Genomic DNA, 14,475 nt, shown 5'->3' with positions numbered 1-14,475 from the left:
TTCTATTTTGTTAAAGTGTTTAAAAAAAAGACAAACAAATTGTAAAAAAAAGTTTAAAGTAATAATCAACCTGCAGTTTAATGTTTGAATTTCTTTCCCTTACTGTACCGAAAATGAACTGAACCATGACTTTAAAACCGAGGTCATACCGAACCATGATTTTTGCGTACCGTTACACCCCTAATATATATATATATATATATATATATATATATATATATATATATATATATATATATATATAATATTATATTTTATTAAAGTGTTTTAAAAAAAGCCAAACAAATTGTTTAAAAAAGTTTAAAGTAATAAACAACCTGCAGTTTAATGTTTGAATTTAAAACCGAGGTACGTACCGAACCGTGATTTTTGCGTACCGTTACACCCCTAATATATATATATATAGATATATATAGATATATACAGAGGTGGGTAGTAACGAGTTACATTTACTTCGTTACATTTACTTGAGTAAATTTTTTGGGTAACTACTACTTTTTGGAGTAAATTTTTTGGAAAAAAATCTCTACTTTTACTTCGTTACTGTGGGCGACTCTCCTCTCGTTACTTTATCTTAATGCAATAAATGTTATAAATGCTTCAGTTTATTCCAAACGCGCCGTCTACTTTTCTCTGGGCAATGAGCGATGCTCATTCGCTAATGATTCATTCTTTTGGGTCAACTCTGTTCAAAGGCTTGATCAAACCAGTTGGTAAACGAGTGAATAGGTTCATGAATCAGTTTGAATGATTCGTTCAGTTCCCTGCGTCTGAAGTGTTTCACTCAGAGTTGTAACGTTTAACATCAGCAGCGTAGAAAACGTGGCTATGGAACTGCATTGAATTGAAAGCAAATCTGCAAAGGCTATTTGCTAGCGATGAAGATCTTTATTAGATGAACACCGGGTGAGCTGTCTACTGTTCAACAGGTAATAACATGGGCTACATTGGATTACAGTACACGATACCTGTGGCATTAGTCTGTTGTACATGTGACTTATAACAGAAGGGAACCAAGTTGAATGCAGCTTCCAAAAGACAAAAAAAATAGCAGATTAATATTTTATTAATATTAATACAATCACACCGGAGTGAGAATGTTCAGCGAGTCATATCATCAGCTGCTAAATTCAGATCTGTGTTCGCTGGCTGGCACTGAGCCAGAGATAGATGCGTTTTTACAGCACTGCCCATTATAACCAATCACACACGATTCTGTTGAGCTTATGAATGTAATTGCCAATCAGAGGTGTTCACATGAGTCATCGCTAAAATTCCGGTTCTTCCTTCACTCGCTCACTGACTGAATACCTCTTTCTGGCAAATTCTCTCATCAGAAACAAAGTGCAGATGTGTGTACGAATCTGTAAATAAGATATTGATTTCACAGTGTTAACAGTTTCAGTGATTTTAATGGGAGACTTGAGATTGATTGAACTCTAGACTGTCAGTGAAAATTATTTTTGATAATGCAAATGTTATTTGCTCTCTTTATGAACAATGAAAGATTAGTAGCAGTAACATTGAATTTCAATGTTAAATTCACATTTAATATAAAGTCAGTTGTATTAAAAATATGTTTTGGCATAACACCTATATCTGTTACTTAGGTAAACAGACAGATGTTCTGTAACTTAACGGTTATGTGAGGAGTTTTCTCTGCTCTGTGTCAGAGGTTATTTATACATATATAATACATACTTTAAAATATAATTTATTTCGTGATGCAAATCCGAATTTTCATCAGCTGTTACTACAGTTTTCAGAGTTATGATCCTTCAAAATATAATTCTAATATATTGATTTATTACCAGTGCTGGAAACAGTTCCTCTTCAGGAACTCGAGCTGCGTCGAAATGCTTTGGGGAACGCGTTTAGCGTGAGCGACTCTGAATATCATATCTAATCTGTCTTATCGAAGAGCGTGACGTCACGGGCGGGGTGACGTAAGCTACCAGGAAGCTATAAAGGCACGAGCCGCGCAGCTGGCTTCAGCTTCGCGTATTTCAGCAAGCACTCTGTGTGTGCATGTCATTCTGTCTTGTCAGTCTTATTTATTGTTGTTATAATGACATTTATCTCACTCTGAGAAATTATATATACTGGAGGGGCTGCTGGGCGGCAGCAGTCCTCTCAGTCTATCATCAGTCTTGCCTCTGAACCAGGGTTTTCCCAGCCTAAGGCGGATCTGAGGGCCGTACTTCAGGCTGGGAGGTCCTCAGCTAAGAATTCCTGACACGTTTCGGTCACGACTGCAGAGGGCAGCCCCTACTGGGGTAGAGCGGCGCATACCACATTACACGGTGCCCGTCTCGCCTCAGCGCCCTCTGGGGGCCGGTCTGCCAACCCTGCCAGAGTTCCAGGGCACAGCGGCCTCCAGCGAGCAATGTCCTCAGTATTTTCCACCCGCGTGCGTAGCGGAGCTGAAATGCTCGGCGCCCCTTCAGGGGCCTCTTACACCAGAGGTCAGTCTCGAGAGACTGATTCCCATAGTAGATTATTTAGCAGCATGGAAACTACTGCCAAATGTATCTCAATGGGTCCTGCGCACAGTAGAAATATGCTACCCTATTCAGTTCGGCTCTCCTCCGCCGAGGTTCAACGGGGTTACTCCAATGTTAGTTGGCCTCGAGCATGCTCTGGTTATGGAACAAGGAGAGAAAACCCTATTAGGGGAGGAGGCCATCGAGGCCTCCTCAAGACAGGGAGTCCGGGTTCTACAGCCGGTATTTCATAGTTCCAAAGAAGGATGGGGGGTTGCATCCGATCATAGATCTGTGGGTCTTAAATCGATCAGTTATGAAACTGAAGTTCAAAATGCTCACGATCACGCATGTTGTAGTTCAGATCAGGTCCAAGGACTGGTTTGTCACAATAGATCTCAAAGATGCATACTTCCACATATCCATCCTTCCACAACACAGGAAGTTTCTGAGGTTCGCTTTTGGGGGTGAAGCTTACCAATATCGAGTACTTGCCTTTGGCCTTGCACTCTCACCCAGCACGTTCACAAAATGTATAGATGCGGCTCTGGTCCCCCTGCGCATGCAGGGCATCCGCATTCTCAACTATATCAACGATTGGTTGATTTTAGCTCAGTCAGAGCAGGTTGCGGCTCGGCATCGAGATGTCGTTCTCGCACATATGGGGGAGCTGGGTTTGAGACTGAACGCCAAGAAGAGTGTACTTTCTCCAGTTCAGAGAACCACCTATCTAGGCGTAGTACGGGATGCAGGCACGATTGTCCCATGCTCGTATCGAGTCGATCCTCATCTCAGTCGAGAGAGTCAAAGAAGGCCAGTCACTCACTGTCAAACAATTTCAGAGATTGTTGGGTCTGATGGCAGCTGCGTCCAATGTGATACCTCTTGGCCTGCTGTACATGAGACCCCTACAGTGGTGGCTCAAGACCAAGGGATTTTCCCAGAGGGGCAATCCACTTCAAACTATCAAGGTCACGCGGCGCTGCCTCCATGCCTTGGAAATGTGGAAGAAACCTTGGTTCTTGAATCAGGGCCCGGTGCTGGGAGCTCCTTGTCGCCGTGTAATACTAGCGACGGATGCATCCCTCTCTGATTGGGGTGCGGTCATGAGTGGCCACCCTGCCCGTGGTCTGTGGAGCGGTCACCATCTGACATGGCATATCAATTGTCTAGAGATGCTAGCAGTTTATCGTGCACTGAAGCACTTCCTCCCAGACTTAATGGGTCACCATGTGTTAGTGCGCACCCACAACACATCGGTGGTCTCTTATATCAACCACCAGGGAGGTCTGCGTTCGCACCACTTGTACAAGCCGGCGCACAAGATCCTTGTGTGGTCCCAGAGCAAACTCCTCTCATTAAGAGCAGTATATAGTCCTGGAAAACTAAATACGGGAGCAGACATACTGTCGAGGCAGGGACCCGAGGCCCGGGGAATGGAAGCTTCACCCCGAGGTGGTGAAGCAGATATGGAGAGTTTTTGGCAGAGCTCAAGTAGACCTCTTTGCGACTCAAGACGCCTTTCCCCCTATTGCTCTGCTACTGGGAGTTCTGGCGAGAGTACGCCGGGATGGGGTCCGTCTGTTGCTAGTAGCCCTGTTCTGGCTGGGCCGAGTATGGTTCACAGATCTGGTCTCGCTCCTCGACGGCTCTCCATGGGAGATACCGATTAGGACAGACCTACTCTCACAGGCGCAGGGCATGATAATTCACTCAACGAGGAAACTGTACACCCTGGGGTGGAAACTCTTCACCTCATGGTGCAGAGACCGCCAGGTTGACCCAGCAAACTGCCCAGTTGGTACAGTTTTGGAGTTTCTACAGGCCAGGCTCTCTGCTGGGTTGACCCACTCCACGCTGAAGGTTTACGTGGCGGCCATTGCGGCCTACCATGTCCTTCTCGATGGTCAGTCTTTGGGAAGACACCCCTTAGTTACACGTTTCCTCCGCTGTGGTTTACACTCAGCGTCTCGTTACCTCGAGGAACGTCTCGGTTACGTATGGTAACCCTCGTTCCCTGAAGGAGGGAACGGAGACGCCACGTCGGTGACTGACGAATATGGGATATCGCTTCGATAGACCAATCTACTTAGAGTGTAAACTAAACGAGCCAATGCACATTGGCATGCAATTATTGTATCCAGCTGCCGCTGATCACTGCGTGAGTATAAGAGGGCAGCAGGTGCAATGCATACCAGTTTTTCGCTGAGGAGCCGAGCCGGGGACCCGGCAGCTCAGCGGCGGTACAGGAACCATAGCGACGGGATGTGGCGTCTCCGTTCCCTCCTTCAGGGAACGAGGGTTACCATACGTAACCGAGACGTTCCCTTTCAGTCGGTCACTCTCGACGCCACGTCGGTGACCGACGAATATGGGATCCCTATCAGAGCGCCATGGGTTCTGCCCCTTCCAGTGCCCTGTGCGAGCCGCCTGCGCCCCTATTAGGTGTAGGCCGGGGCTCAGAACAAGTAGCTCCACTCACCGTTGTCAAAGCACTACCTCACTGGGTGAGATTGGATAACACTGGGAAAACGTACCCGGTCCGCTTGGAGCCGGGACGCTGCGGAAGCCCCATCCTTCCCGAAGGAGGTCTCGGAGGCAAATACACATATAGCATCCGTTTAGGAGTATAAGGAGAAATTTGAGGTGATTAAAACCCTCTTGGGAAGGCAGAAGTCTGCCGGGGAAACACAGGCTCTAAGGCTATACCGTGGACTATACACATATGAGTACCGCTTAGGTCTCAATATGGAACCCACCCTTCCATGGTTCTCACGGATTCATCATTAAGGTCTAGCGCCGGACGTTCCGCTGCGTCCAGCTGCTTAGGGTGATGGAGGATCTCAACAGGGTCTACAGTACGGACACTCTGGAGCGGTTTAAGCAAGCCGACACTAACCGGGGCCTCTCAGTGCCACTACCCGTTTGAGGTGAGAACACAGGAGGATACCGGCTCTACACGAAGGCTATAGAACCTAGCGAACATGTTAGGGGTCGCCCAGCCCGCAGCTCTACAAATATCTGTCAGTGAGGCGCCACGAGCCAGCGCCCAGGAGGATGCAACACTTCTAGTTGAGTGAGCTCGCAACCTGAACGGGCAGGGCACATCCTGAGCCTGATAAGCCAGGGTTATGGCATCCACAATCCAGTGGGCCATCCTCTGCTTAGAGACGGCACTCCCCTTCTGCCGGCCTCCGTAACAGACAAAGAGCTGGTCTGAGGTCCTGAAGCTTTGTGTCCGGTCTACGTAGCACCTTAATGCTCTGACGGGACAAAGCAAAGCCAGGGCTGGGTCTGCCTCCTCCAGGGGCAGCGCTTGCAGGTTCACCACTTGGTCTTTGAAGGGTGTAGTGGGAACCTTGGGCACGTAGCCAGGCCGGGGCCTCAGGATTACCTGGGAGTCAGCCGGCCCGAACTGTAGGCACGAATCGTCGACCGAAAATGCATGCAGGTCCCCTACCCTTGATGGAGGCCAGTGCAAGCAGGAGCAGAGTTTTCAATGAAAGAAACTTTAGCTCAACTGAATGCAAAGGCTCGAATGGGCCCTGCTGTAGTGATTTAAGCACTAGAGACAGGTCCCAAGAGGGTATACAGGGGGGCCGGGAAGGATTTAACCTCCTGTCCCCTCTAAGGAACCTGACGATGAGGTCATGCTTACCCAGAGACTTCCTATTCACGGGGTCATGGTATGCAGCAATAGCGGCAACCTTGACTTTGAGGGTGGAGGGACACAGCCTTCGCTCCAACCCTTGCTGCAGAAAGGATAGCACGACCGCAATCGGGCATCTTCGGGGGTTGCTCCACTGGATCGGAGGTGCAAGAGGAGTGGTGGTCCCCAGAGGGTTGGTTCCCTGCGGGGTTTGCCACTACTGTGACCCTCAAACCATCCGCGCTACTGCCGGAAGAGGTTCTCGTCTGTCGGCCGCCAGAACGAGCCCCAGATCGCGGCAGCGGGACTCCGCCCCCCTGAAGGTAGCGGAGCCTGGTTCGCAGCTCCGAGATGGTCAAATTTCCGCAGTGAGAACATGACTCATCCACGAAAGCCACCTCATCGTGCTCGACGCCCAGACACGTGAGGCAGCGACCGTGACCATCACCCGTTGCCAGGTAACGACCGCACCCAGAAACGCACAGGTGAAACGGCATCCTTATAAGGACGATCGGTCGTCTTTACAAAGACGCACCCGTGAAGTTCTTTTAGAGAAATTTGCTCTTTAGGAAATGCTCTTTTAGTGCTGAGGCGCACAGGGGAATTGGCCGTTTGCAACACGACAGGGGTAGTGCAGCCTGAAGTGTGCAATCCACTCGACACAGGAACGACCGCCGCTGAAGCGCCGTCTCGCCAACACACGAAGCTTCCAAGAGCGTGCTGAACTCGTAGTTCACAGCAGACACAGTTAAGCAGAGCGATACTAACGCTCGGCTCCGAAGCAAAAAGCTGGTATGCATTGCACCTGCTGCCCTCTTATACTCACGCAGTGATCAGCGGCAGCTGGATACAATAATTGCATGCCAATGTGCATTGGCTCGTTTAGTTTACACTCGAAGTAGATTGGTCTATCGAAGCGATATCCCATATTCATCGGTCACGTCGAGAGTAACCGACTGAAAGGGAACTAGGGTTACATTCGTAACCTAGAGACGTTTTGCTGCTTAATATTTTTTTGGACATTTTGTTTAGGATTATGATAAAAAGAACATCATTGATAGTAAATCAACATATTGGAATGATTTCTGAAGGATTATGTGACATTGAAGACTTGAGTAAAGGCTGATGAAATATATATGTATTTATACACACACACACACACACAATAAGTGTTCTGCCTTCTTTGTTCTCTACCTTTTTTCTTGGTTTTTGACAGTTTTTAGATTTGCATAGCTTATCCGACAGTCTGAAAAGGATTTGTTCCTATATGACAAAATAACATGGGCAATTTTCTTAAGCTTTGGAAAGTGGTGGCACTAGATCCCCATTTGGAAATTAGATTAAACGGCTCAGTAGATCAGGGCTTTTTCAGTTTATCTTGAATTTAAAATCTTCATGACTTCTCTGGCATCATTAACTGTCTCAACATGTCCTCTGTACTACAAAGTGCTTTTCAATCAAGGATGCTTTGAGCTCAGATAGAAGACTGCAATAATATTGAACTTTGGCTGAGGAATTGCATTACTCACTGCGAGAAAAATGCTGATTTTAAAAATGTATTTATTTTAATTAATTTATTTGTATTATTATTATTATTATTATTGCATTGGTCAAGCTATGTTCCAGCTTTTTTCATGTACATGCTCCTTGGTAACTCATTGCCCATTTCCTCACACTAATGCTTTGACTCATCCATTCTTTTTTAAATCTGTGATCGCAAAGAAAACATTGGAATAGAAGGCAGAATCAATCACCATCAATATGTATTTGACCTCAGCTGGCACTGAGGCATTTAACATTTTACCACATTAAAAAGGCTATTGAAGAAAATGTACAAATGTACAAAAATGTGTCAATGAAAGTTTGTCATTTGGCAAAATATAATTTTAAACATTTTTAAATATAGATGTAAAATAAAATGAGATGTAATATATACTGTATATATATATATATATAGAAGCAAAAAATTATATATATATGAAAATAAAATGTTGCTTTCTGTTTAGCAACCCGCCCCTTTCCTCAATAATGTCCTCTGTTCAGTTGATCAAACTGGGACTTTGTGATTTAAGGAATCTGCCACAGATGAGTTAAGAGACTTGGTGCCCTGCACTCTCTGCATTGCTGGTAATAAATCAGGTGTCTTGTCAGCTGTAGCTAACTGACAAAATCAATATGGATGCATCCAGGGACAAGATGTGCTACTAAGATGCATTACCAACATCTGGGCTTTGATTCCTAATACGAATGAGGTCAAGTGAAAAGGTGGCGGTCAGAAAAGGTGTGTTTTACACCTATCCTGCCACTGGAGAAACTGAGGAAGCGAGATGGTGAAGTGTACTGTATATCATGCTGTGATGGACTTATTTGTAATTTTCTTTTCTTTTATTTTATTTTATTTTTTTAACTCTCAGGACCTTGTATTAATATTAGCAATTTAATTATAAGATGGGGAAAAATAGTCTTTAGTTTCATTTTGTTAAGAAGCTATACAATTTTACTCTTTCTTAATGCATTTTATTATCAAAGCTGCTTAATGCTTGAATCAACACCCACAGTGGTAGAAAATTATGCCCTTTCAACCTGTCATTTGAATGATTTTTGAATAGAGAATGACTAATTGTAGAGAAGCTGGTTCTTTTGTAGGAATTTCATTCAAAATACTGTAGAAATTCAATTGGTTTGCCTTCTCGTTACAAAATATGGATTCCTAGGAAGCATTTCTGAACAGTTGCAGGCATGTTTCCTGTAACTATCTTGAATCTTCAGTATGGCCACCTGCAGCAAGAAAGATGACATGAAGCTTATAACTGATTTTGAGAAGGCACATTTTATCCCATTTTCCATTTATCCTTAGCTTGGGGATAAGACAGAGAAAACATGCATGGAGTTGAGAAGGTAGTGTAACTGTTAGGGGATGTTATTTTTAAGGGAGACTTATTATGTCCCTTTTTACAAAATGTAATATGTCTTAGATGTCCTTAGAATGTGTCTGTGAAGTTTTAGCTCAACAGATAATTTATTATATCATATTGAAAATGCCTATTTAATGGGAAGCAGAAACATGTTGTTTTTGTGCATGTCTTTTTAAATGCAAACTAGCTGTTGCTTCCCACCCCCTTTTCCAGAATGGGGCTGTGCTTTTACAGCTCACAAAAAAAAAAAACCTCTTTTTGGTTTTGATTGTCATGTCTATAGCGCTGAAATCATGCGTTTTAATCCATATTAATTTAAACTTCTGATATACAGTTTTCTGAGCGCGCACATCCGAGGTGAACACAGAGAGTGGCTGCCACACAGTATGTGAGTCCTAAACTAAGTTCTCTTTCATGTCCTATTGCGCTTAAACTGTCTAATACACACAAGTTTATGTTCAAAAAACACAAAAGTTAAAAAATACAGTCCCTTATGTCTGTGAAGGAAAACAGCTGGGGAAAAAAATTGCATGTTTATTAGATCAGTGTGGCAGCAGAGTAATATACAGTAAATAAATCAATAAATCTACTGCTCTCGTCTTGGCTCTGTGGCTGGGACTCTGAACTGTGTTCTGTTCTCATCAGTTTAGCCAAAGACAGAACAGTTAACATGCTTTGCAACTGTTACACCATGTTGTTTTATACCATGTTACACCATGTCGTTTATGAAAACACAATGGTAATTTTCCCAAATAATCACAAAGACATGGCAAGTACCATTGAATTAAACATGAAATTCTGAAGTAGCAAGACTGAAATAGTATTTTCTTGTAAAATTATCTTTTTTTTTTTTTAACAGTGAAGACTTAAAGTATATCTGTTCTACTACCTACTTCACATTTACATTTACATTTAATCATTTAGCAGACACTTTTATCCAAAGCGACTTATAAATGAGAACAGAAGCAGTCAGGTCAACAAGAGAACTGGCCCCCCAACTGAGCCTGGTTCCTCCCAAGGCTCAGTTGACTTTACATCATGTGTAATGGTTCTGCTGAAATCTTATTAATATTGGAAAACTTTGTTGTAACACTTAGAACCAAGCCACCCCCCACCCCCCTCCTTTTTTTTTTTTTTTTTTTTGGTTGAAATGTTTTTTAACATTAGTGGCTGTCAGTGACATTGTCATGTCAAGTCACCTTTATTTATATAGTGCTTTAAACAAAAAGTATTGCGTCAAAGCAACTGAACAACATTAATTAGGAAAACAGTGTGTCAATAATGCAAAATGACAGTTAAAGGCAGTTCATCATTGAATTCAGTGATGTCATTATCTCAGTTCAGTTTAAATAGTATCTGTGCAATCATTTGCAATCAAGTCAACGATAAAGCTGTAAATGAAGTGACCTCAAATTAGCAAGCCAGAGGCGACAGCAGCAAGGAACCAAAACTCCATCGGTGACAGAATGGAGAAAAAACATTGGGAGAAACCAGGCTCAGTTGGTGGGCCAGTTCTCCTCTGACCAGACAAAACCAGCAGTTCAATTGCAGGCTGCAGCAAAGTAAAATTGGCAGAAGAATAATCTGTTTCCTGTGGTCTTGTTCCGGTGATCCGCTGAGACAAGTTATTTACAGGGGATCTGTATCTGGGGATCTAGTTGTCCTGGTCTCCGCTGTCTTTCAGGGCTGTAGAGGTCCTTTCTAGGTGCTGATCCACCATCATTGTGGATGATTGAGTGATGAGGGTTTTAGACCAGCCTGCAATGTGTCCTCTTACAACCTCAGATCGGCTCTTTTTTCTTTTGATAATGTTAAACTGGGGGTTCTACTGTATATAACAGTACCTGAAGCACTCAACTAAACATTCAGGGCCATTTATATTCCTTTAATAAAAAGAATTACTAGCAAAAACAAGATTTCAAATCTTAAGGACAATTTAACATGGAAACCCAAACACACAAAAGTACAACACACTCTAACACATACATTAGCAGCTTATTTATTATTGGATATTGTTGTGATGCAGCCATGCATGCTGAAATTGCCACATACCAAAGAAAAAATATCATGACAGATCAGAGAATGTATAAAAGTAATTTTTATTTATTAATATTTTCCACTAGTGTCCTCCTGGTTTGAGCCCAATGAAGGATGGCACCGGTTGCTATGACCATCACATTGGCATTGACTGCTCTGACGGCTTTAATGGGGGCTGTGAACAGCTGTGCCTTCAGCAGCTGGCACCTCTGGAGGAGGACCCTACTCTCTACAACATCCTGATGTTCTGCGGGTGAGTTTACACACTCTCTACACACATACAGACTGTAAGATAACTAGATCTTAACAGGGCTTTCTCAACCATGTTTTTTCTTTCATGCTTTTTTAAAACAGCAGGATATGTACTGGTATTTACACCTGCTATTTTTGAAGACTGAATTTCTGCTGTTTTCTGTTGAATAATGTTCAGAAATTCACAGTAAGTAAATTATGGTTAGTTCAGCTGATTATCTATGCAATTAACAGCACCTCACAGTGACTCTTTTTTTCATAAACTTTCTTAGTCCATCATGGCAGTTTGTGTCTGAGTGTGAATTGCCACACTTTTTACCTGTTCACACATTTTAGTCTATATGTTTATTTAAAATGAGCGTGAACATGGCTTCAAATTAAAAACTGGCAAACCTGATCTTAATAAAACATGCTAATGTAATCACACATTTACCAGTCAAATTTTGCTAGGTAAAATATGCAAGCTGAAACTGTAGCTTATGGAAGCCCCATCCTTCCCGAAGGAGGTCTTGGGAGCAAATACACATGAGCAGGCCCAGAATGTGAACGGCACGAAGTGACCTCAGAACCTTCTGACTCCAAAGGAGGAGGAGGCGGGCGAGTTGTGACATGTGACGGGAAAGCAGACCACCTTGTCTGTTGATGTTCACAACGGTTGTCCGTTTGGACCAGCACATGCTTGTCTCGTAAGTGACCTTTGAGACAGTTCAAGGAAATTGTTTCAGTGGGACCACTGTTCTGCCCTTGAATGTATTCAAGCAGGCTAGCACCAACCGTGCACATTCCTCTGTGAGGTGTGCTGTCTGTTTGACCGAATCCAACTCCATAACGAGAAAAGAGATTCTCTGCGTCAGTGAGAGTTTGCTTTTTTCCCAGTTGACCCGAAAGCCCAACAGGCTCAGGTGCCGGAGCATTAAATCCCTGTGCTCGCACAACTGATCCCGAGATTGTGCTAGTATCAGCCCATTGTCTAGATGGTTGAGAATGTGAACACCCTGCTCTCTGAGGGGAACAAGATCCCCCTCCGCGACTTTCGTGAAGACACGGGGAGACAGGGACAGCCTGCAGGGCAGGACCTTGTACTGATATGCCCTTCCTTCGAACGCAAACTGCAGAAAAGGTCTGTGGCACAGAAGGAACAATACATGAAAGTACTCGTCCTTCAGGTCAAACGCTGCAAACCAATCTTGGGGACGGATGCACCCGAAGTTGCGTTTCTGCGTCAACATCTTGAATGGAAGCCAATAAAGGGCCTGATTCAATACTTGCAGATCCAAGATCAGTCGTAACCCACCGCCTTGAAGTAAGGGCTGTAAAACCCAGTCCTCATATCGGCTGGAGGGACTGGCTTTATTGCGTCCTTCGCCAGTAGGACTGCGATCTCTGCCCACAGAACAGGAGCATCGGCTGCTTTCATTGTAGTGAAGTGGATACCGCTGAACTTGGGTGGACACCAGGCGAACTGAATTGCATAGCCGAGGCTGATGGTCTGTAGAAGCCAGCGAGACTGCAGCGCTGACCAGGCGCTTAGAAACCGTTCAAGCGGGACTAGTGGAACCACAGCCATACCCGGGGTGGGGCAGTGAGGTGGAACCCAGGGACCCAACTCGGCAGCTTGTGAGCAGGCTAGAGTGTTGTGTGAGTGTGGGGTGCAGGGCTCACCTGGTTCCAGAGGTTGGCAGAGCGGATGTGGCATGGGAGCAGGGGCGGATGCAAGGGGCCACCGTTCTGGGCAGCCAAGATCTGCTAGGCAAAGCTCTTGACTGTGTCACCGAAGAGGCCGGTCTGGGACACAGGGGAATTGAGAAACCAGACCTTGTCGGTGTCCCTCATGTCCGCCAGACACAGCCAGAAATGGTGCTCCTAGACCACTAATGTGGACATCTAACAATCCAGCCAATTCGCTGTGACCTTCTTTGCTCGAAGCACAAGGTCAGTGGAGGTTTGGAGTTCTTCCAGTACCGCTGGATCATGACCACCCACGTGCAGGTCCTTCAGTGCCTGAGCCTGGTACACCTGCAATAATGCCATGGCGTGTAAGGCGGAAGCAGCTTCCACGCAAGCCACATAGGCACCGCCGGTTAGACTCGACGACTGCCTGCAGGCCCGGGAAGGCAGTACTGGGTCTCTACACCAGGAGGAGGCGGATTTAGGACACAACTGCATCGCTACCACGCACTCCACTGGCGGAATTGCCAAATACCCCTTCGCTGCACCACCATTGAGGGTGGTGAGGGAGGAGGAGCTCATCGGCCGGTTTCTGACAGTAAAAGGTGCCTTCCATGACTTGGTGAGCTCATCATGCACTCCCGGGAAGAAAGGTACTGGCAACCCACTCAACACAGGAACGGCTGAAGCGCATCTCGCCAACACACGACGCTTCCGAGAGCGTGCTGAACTCGTAGTTCACAGCAGGCACGGTTGAGCAGAACAATACTAATGCTCGGCTCCAAAGTGAAAAGCTGGTATGCATTGCACCTGCTGCCTTCATATACTCACGCTGTGATCAGCGGCAGCTGGATGCAATAATTGCATGTGCATTGGCTTGTTTAGTTTACACTCTAAATAGATTGGTCTATCGAAGTGATATCCCATTTTGCGTCGAGAGTTACCGACTGAAAGGGAACTGTTTTATAATTTAGTATATATTTAAAATGTAAAAATGTGTTCATTCCTGTGAGAGTAATGCTGAATTTTCAGCATCATCACTCCAGTCTTTAGTGTCACATGATCCTTCAGAAATCATTTTAACATCTTTGATTTGGTGATCATGAAGCATTTCCTACTATTATCAATGTTGAAGATAATTTTTAGAGTCACTTTTAATCCATTTTGTGCATTCTTGCTGAATAAAAATATTAATTTCTTCTTTCAAAAAAGAAGAAAAAATTGTAGTCTTTATATTATTCTTTTTAAAGGGAACTCAACTCAAATGCCATTTCTGTGTCCTGTCATGTCTTGGTGAAATTGCTTTTACTCTGACATGACATCACATGCATCACCCAACACTAACCATTCCTTCAACTTACAGACTTTCATGTGTCAGTTGTAGAGAATATGAGCCAAGTAGAATAAATAGCCACTGTCTTACATCTTCTTCCCTGCTAACACAACCTTTTTCCTGACCTATTCAGAGTCT

The 14,475-nt window shown here is 44.5% G+C and overlaps 1 protein-coding gene across 3 annotated transcripts in view; it reads left to right on the top strand.

The window, feature by feature from the left end:
* Positions 1–14,475, top strand: part of LOC132096346 (astrotactin-1-like) — a 295,271-nt gene that overhangs the window by 133,905 nt on the left and 146,891 nt on the right. For all 3 annotated transcript variants that reach the window (XM_059501638.1, XM_059501637.1, XM_059501636.1), the window contains one exon: positions 11,171–11,337. In XM_059501638.1, coding sequence (XP_059357621.1) covers positions 11,171–11,337 — 167 coding nt within the window. The remainder of the gene's footprint in view (positions 1–11,170; positions 11,338–14,475) is intronic.

Source organism: Carassius carassius, chromosome 20 (genome assembly GCF_963082965.1).
Source record: "Carassius carassius chromosome 20, fCarCar2.1, whole genome shotgun sequence".
NCBI lineage: Eukaryota > Metazoa > Chordata > Actinopteri > Cypriniformes > Cyprinidae > Carassius > Carassius carassius.
The sequence above is the reverse complement of the archived record's forward strand: the minus strand, read 5'-3'. Positions and strand labels throughout refer to the sequence as shown.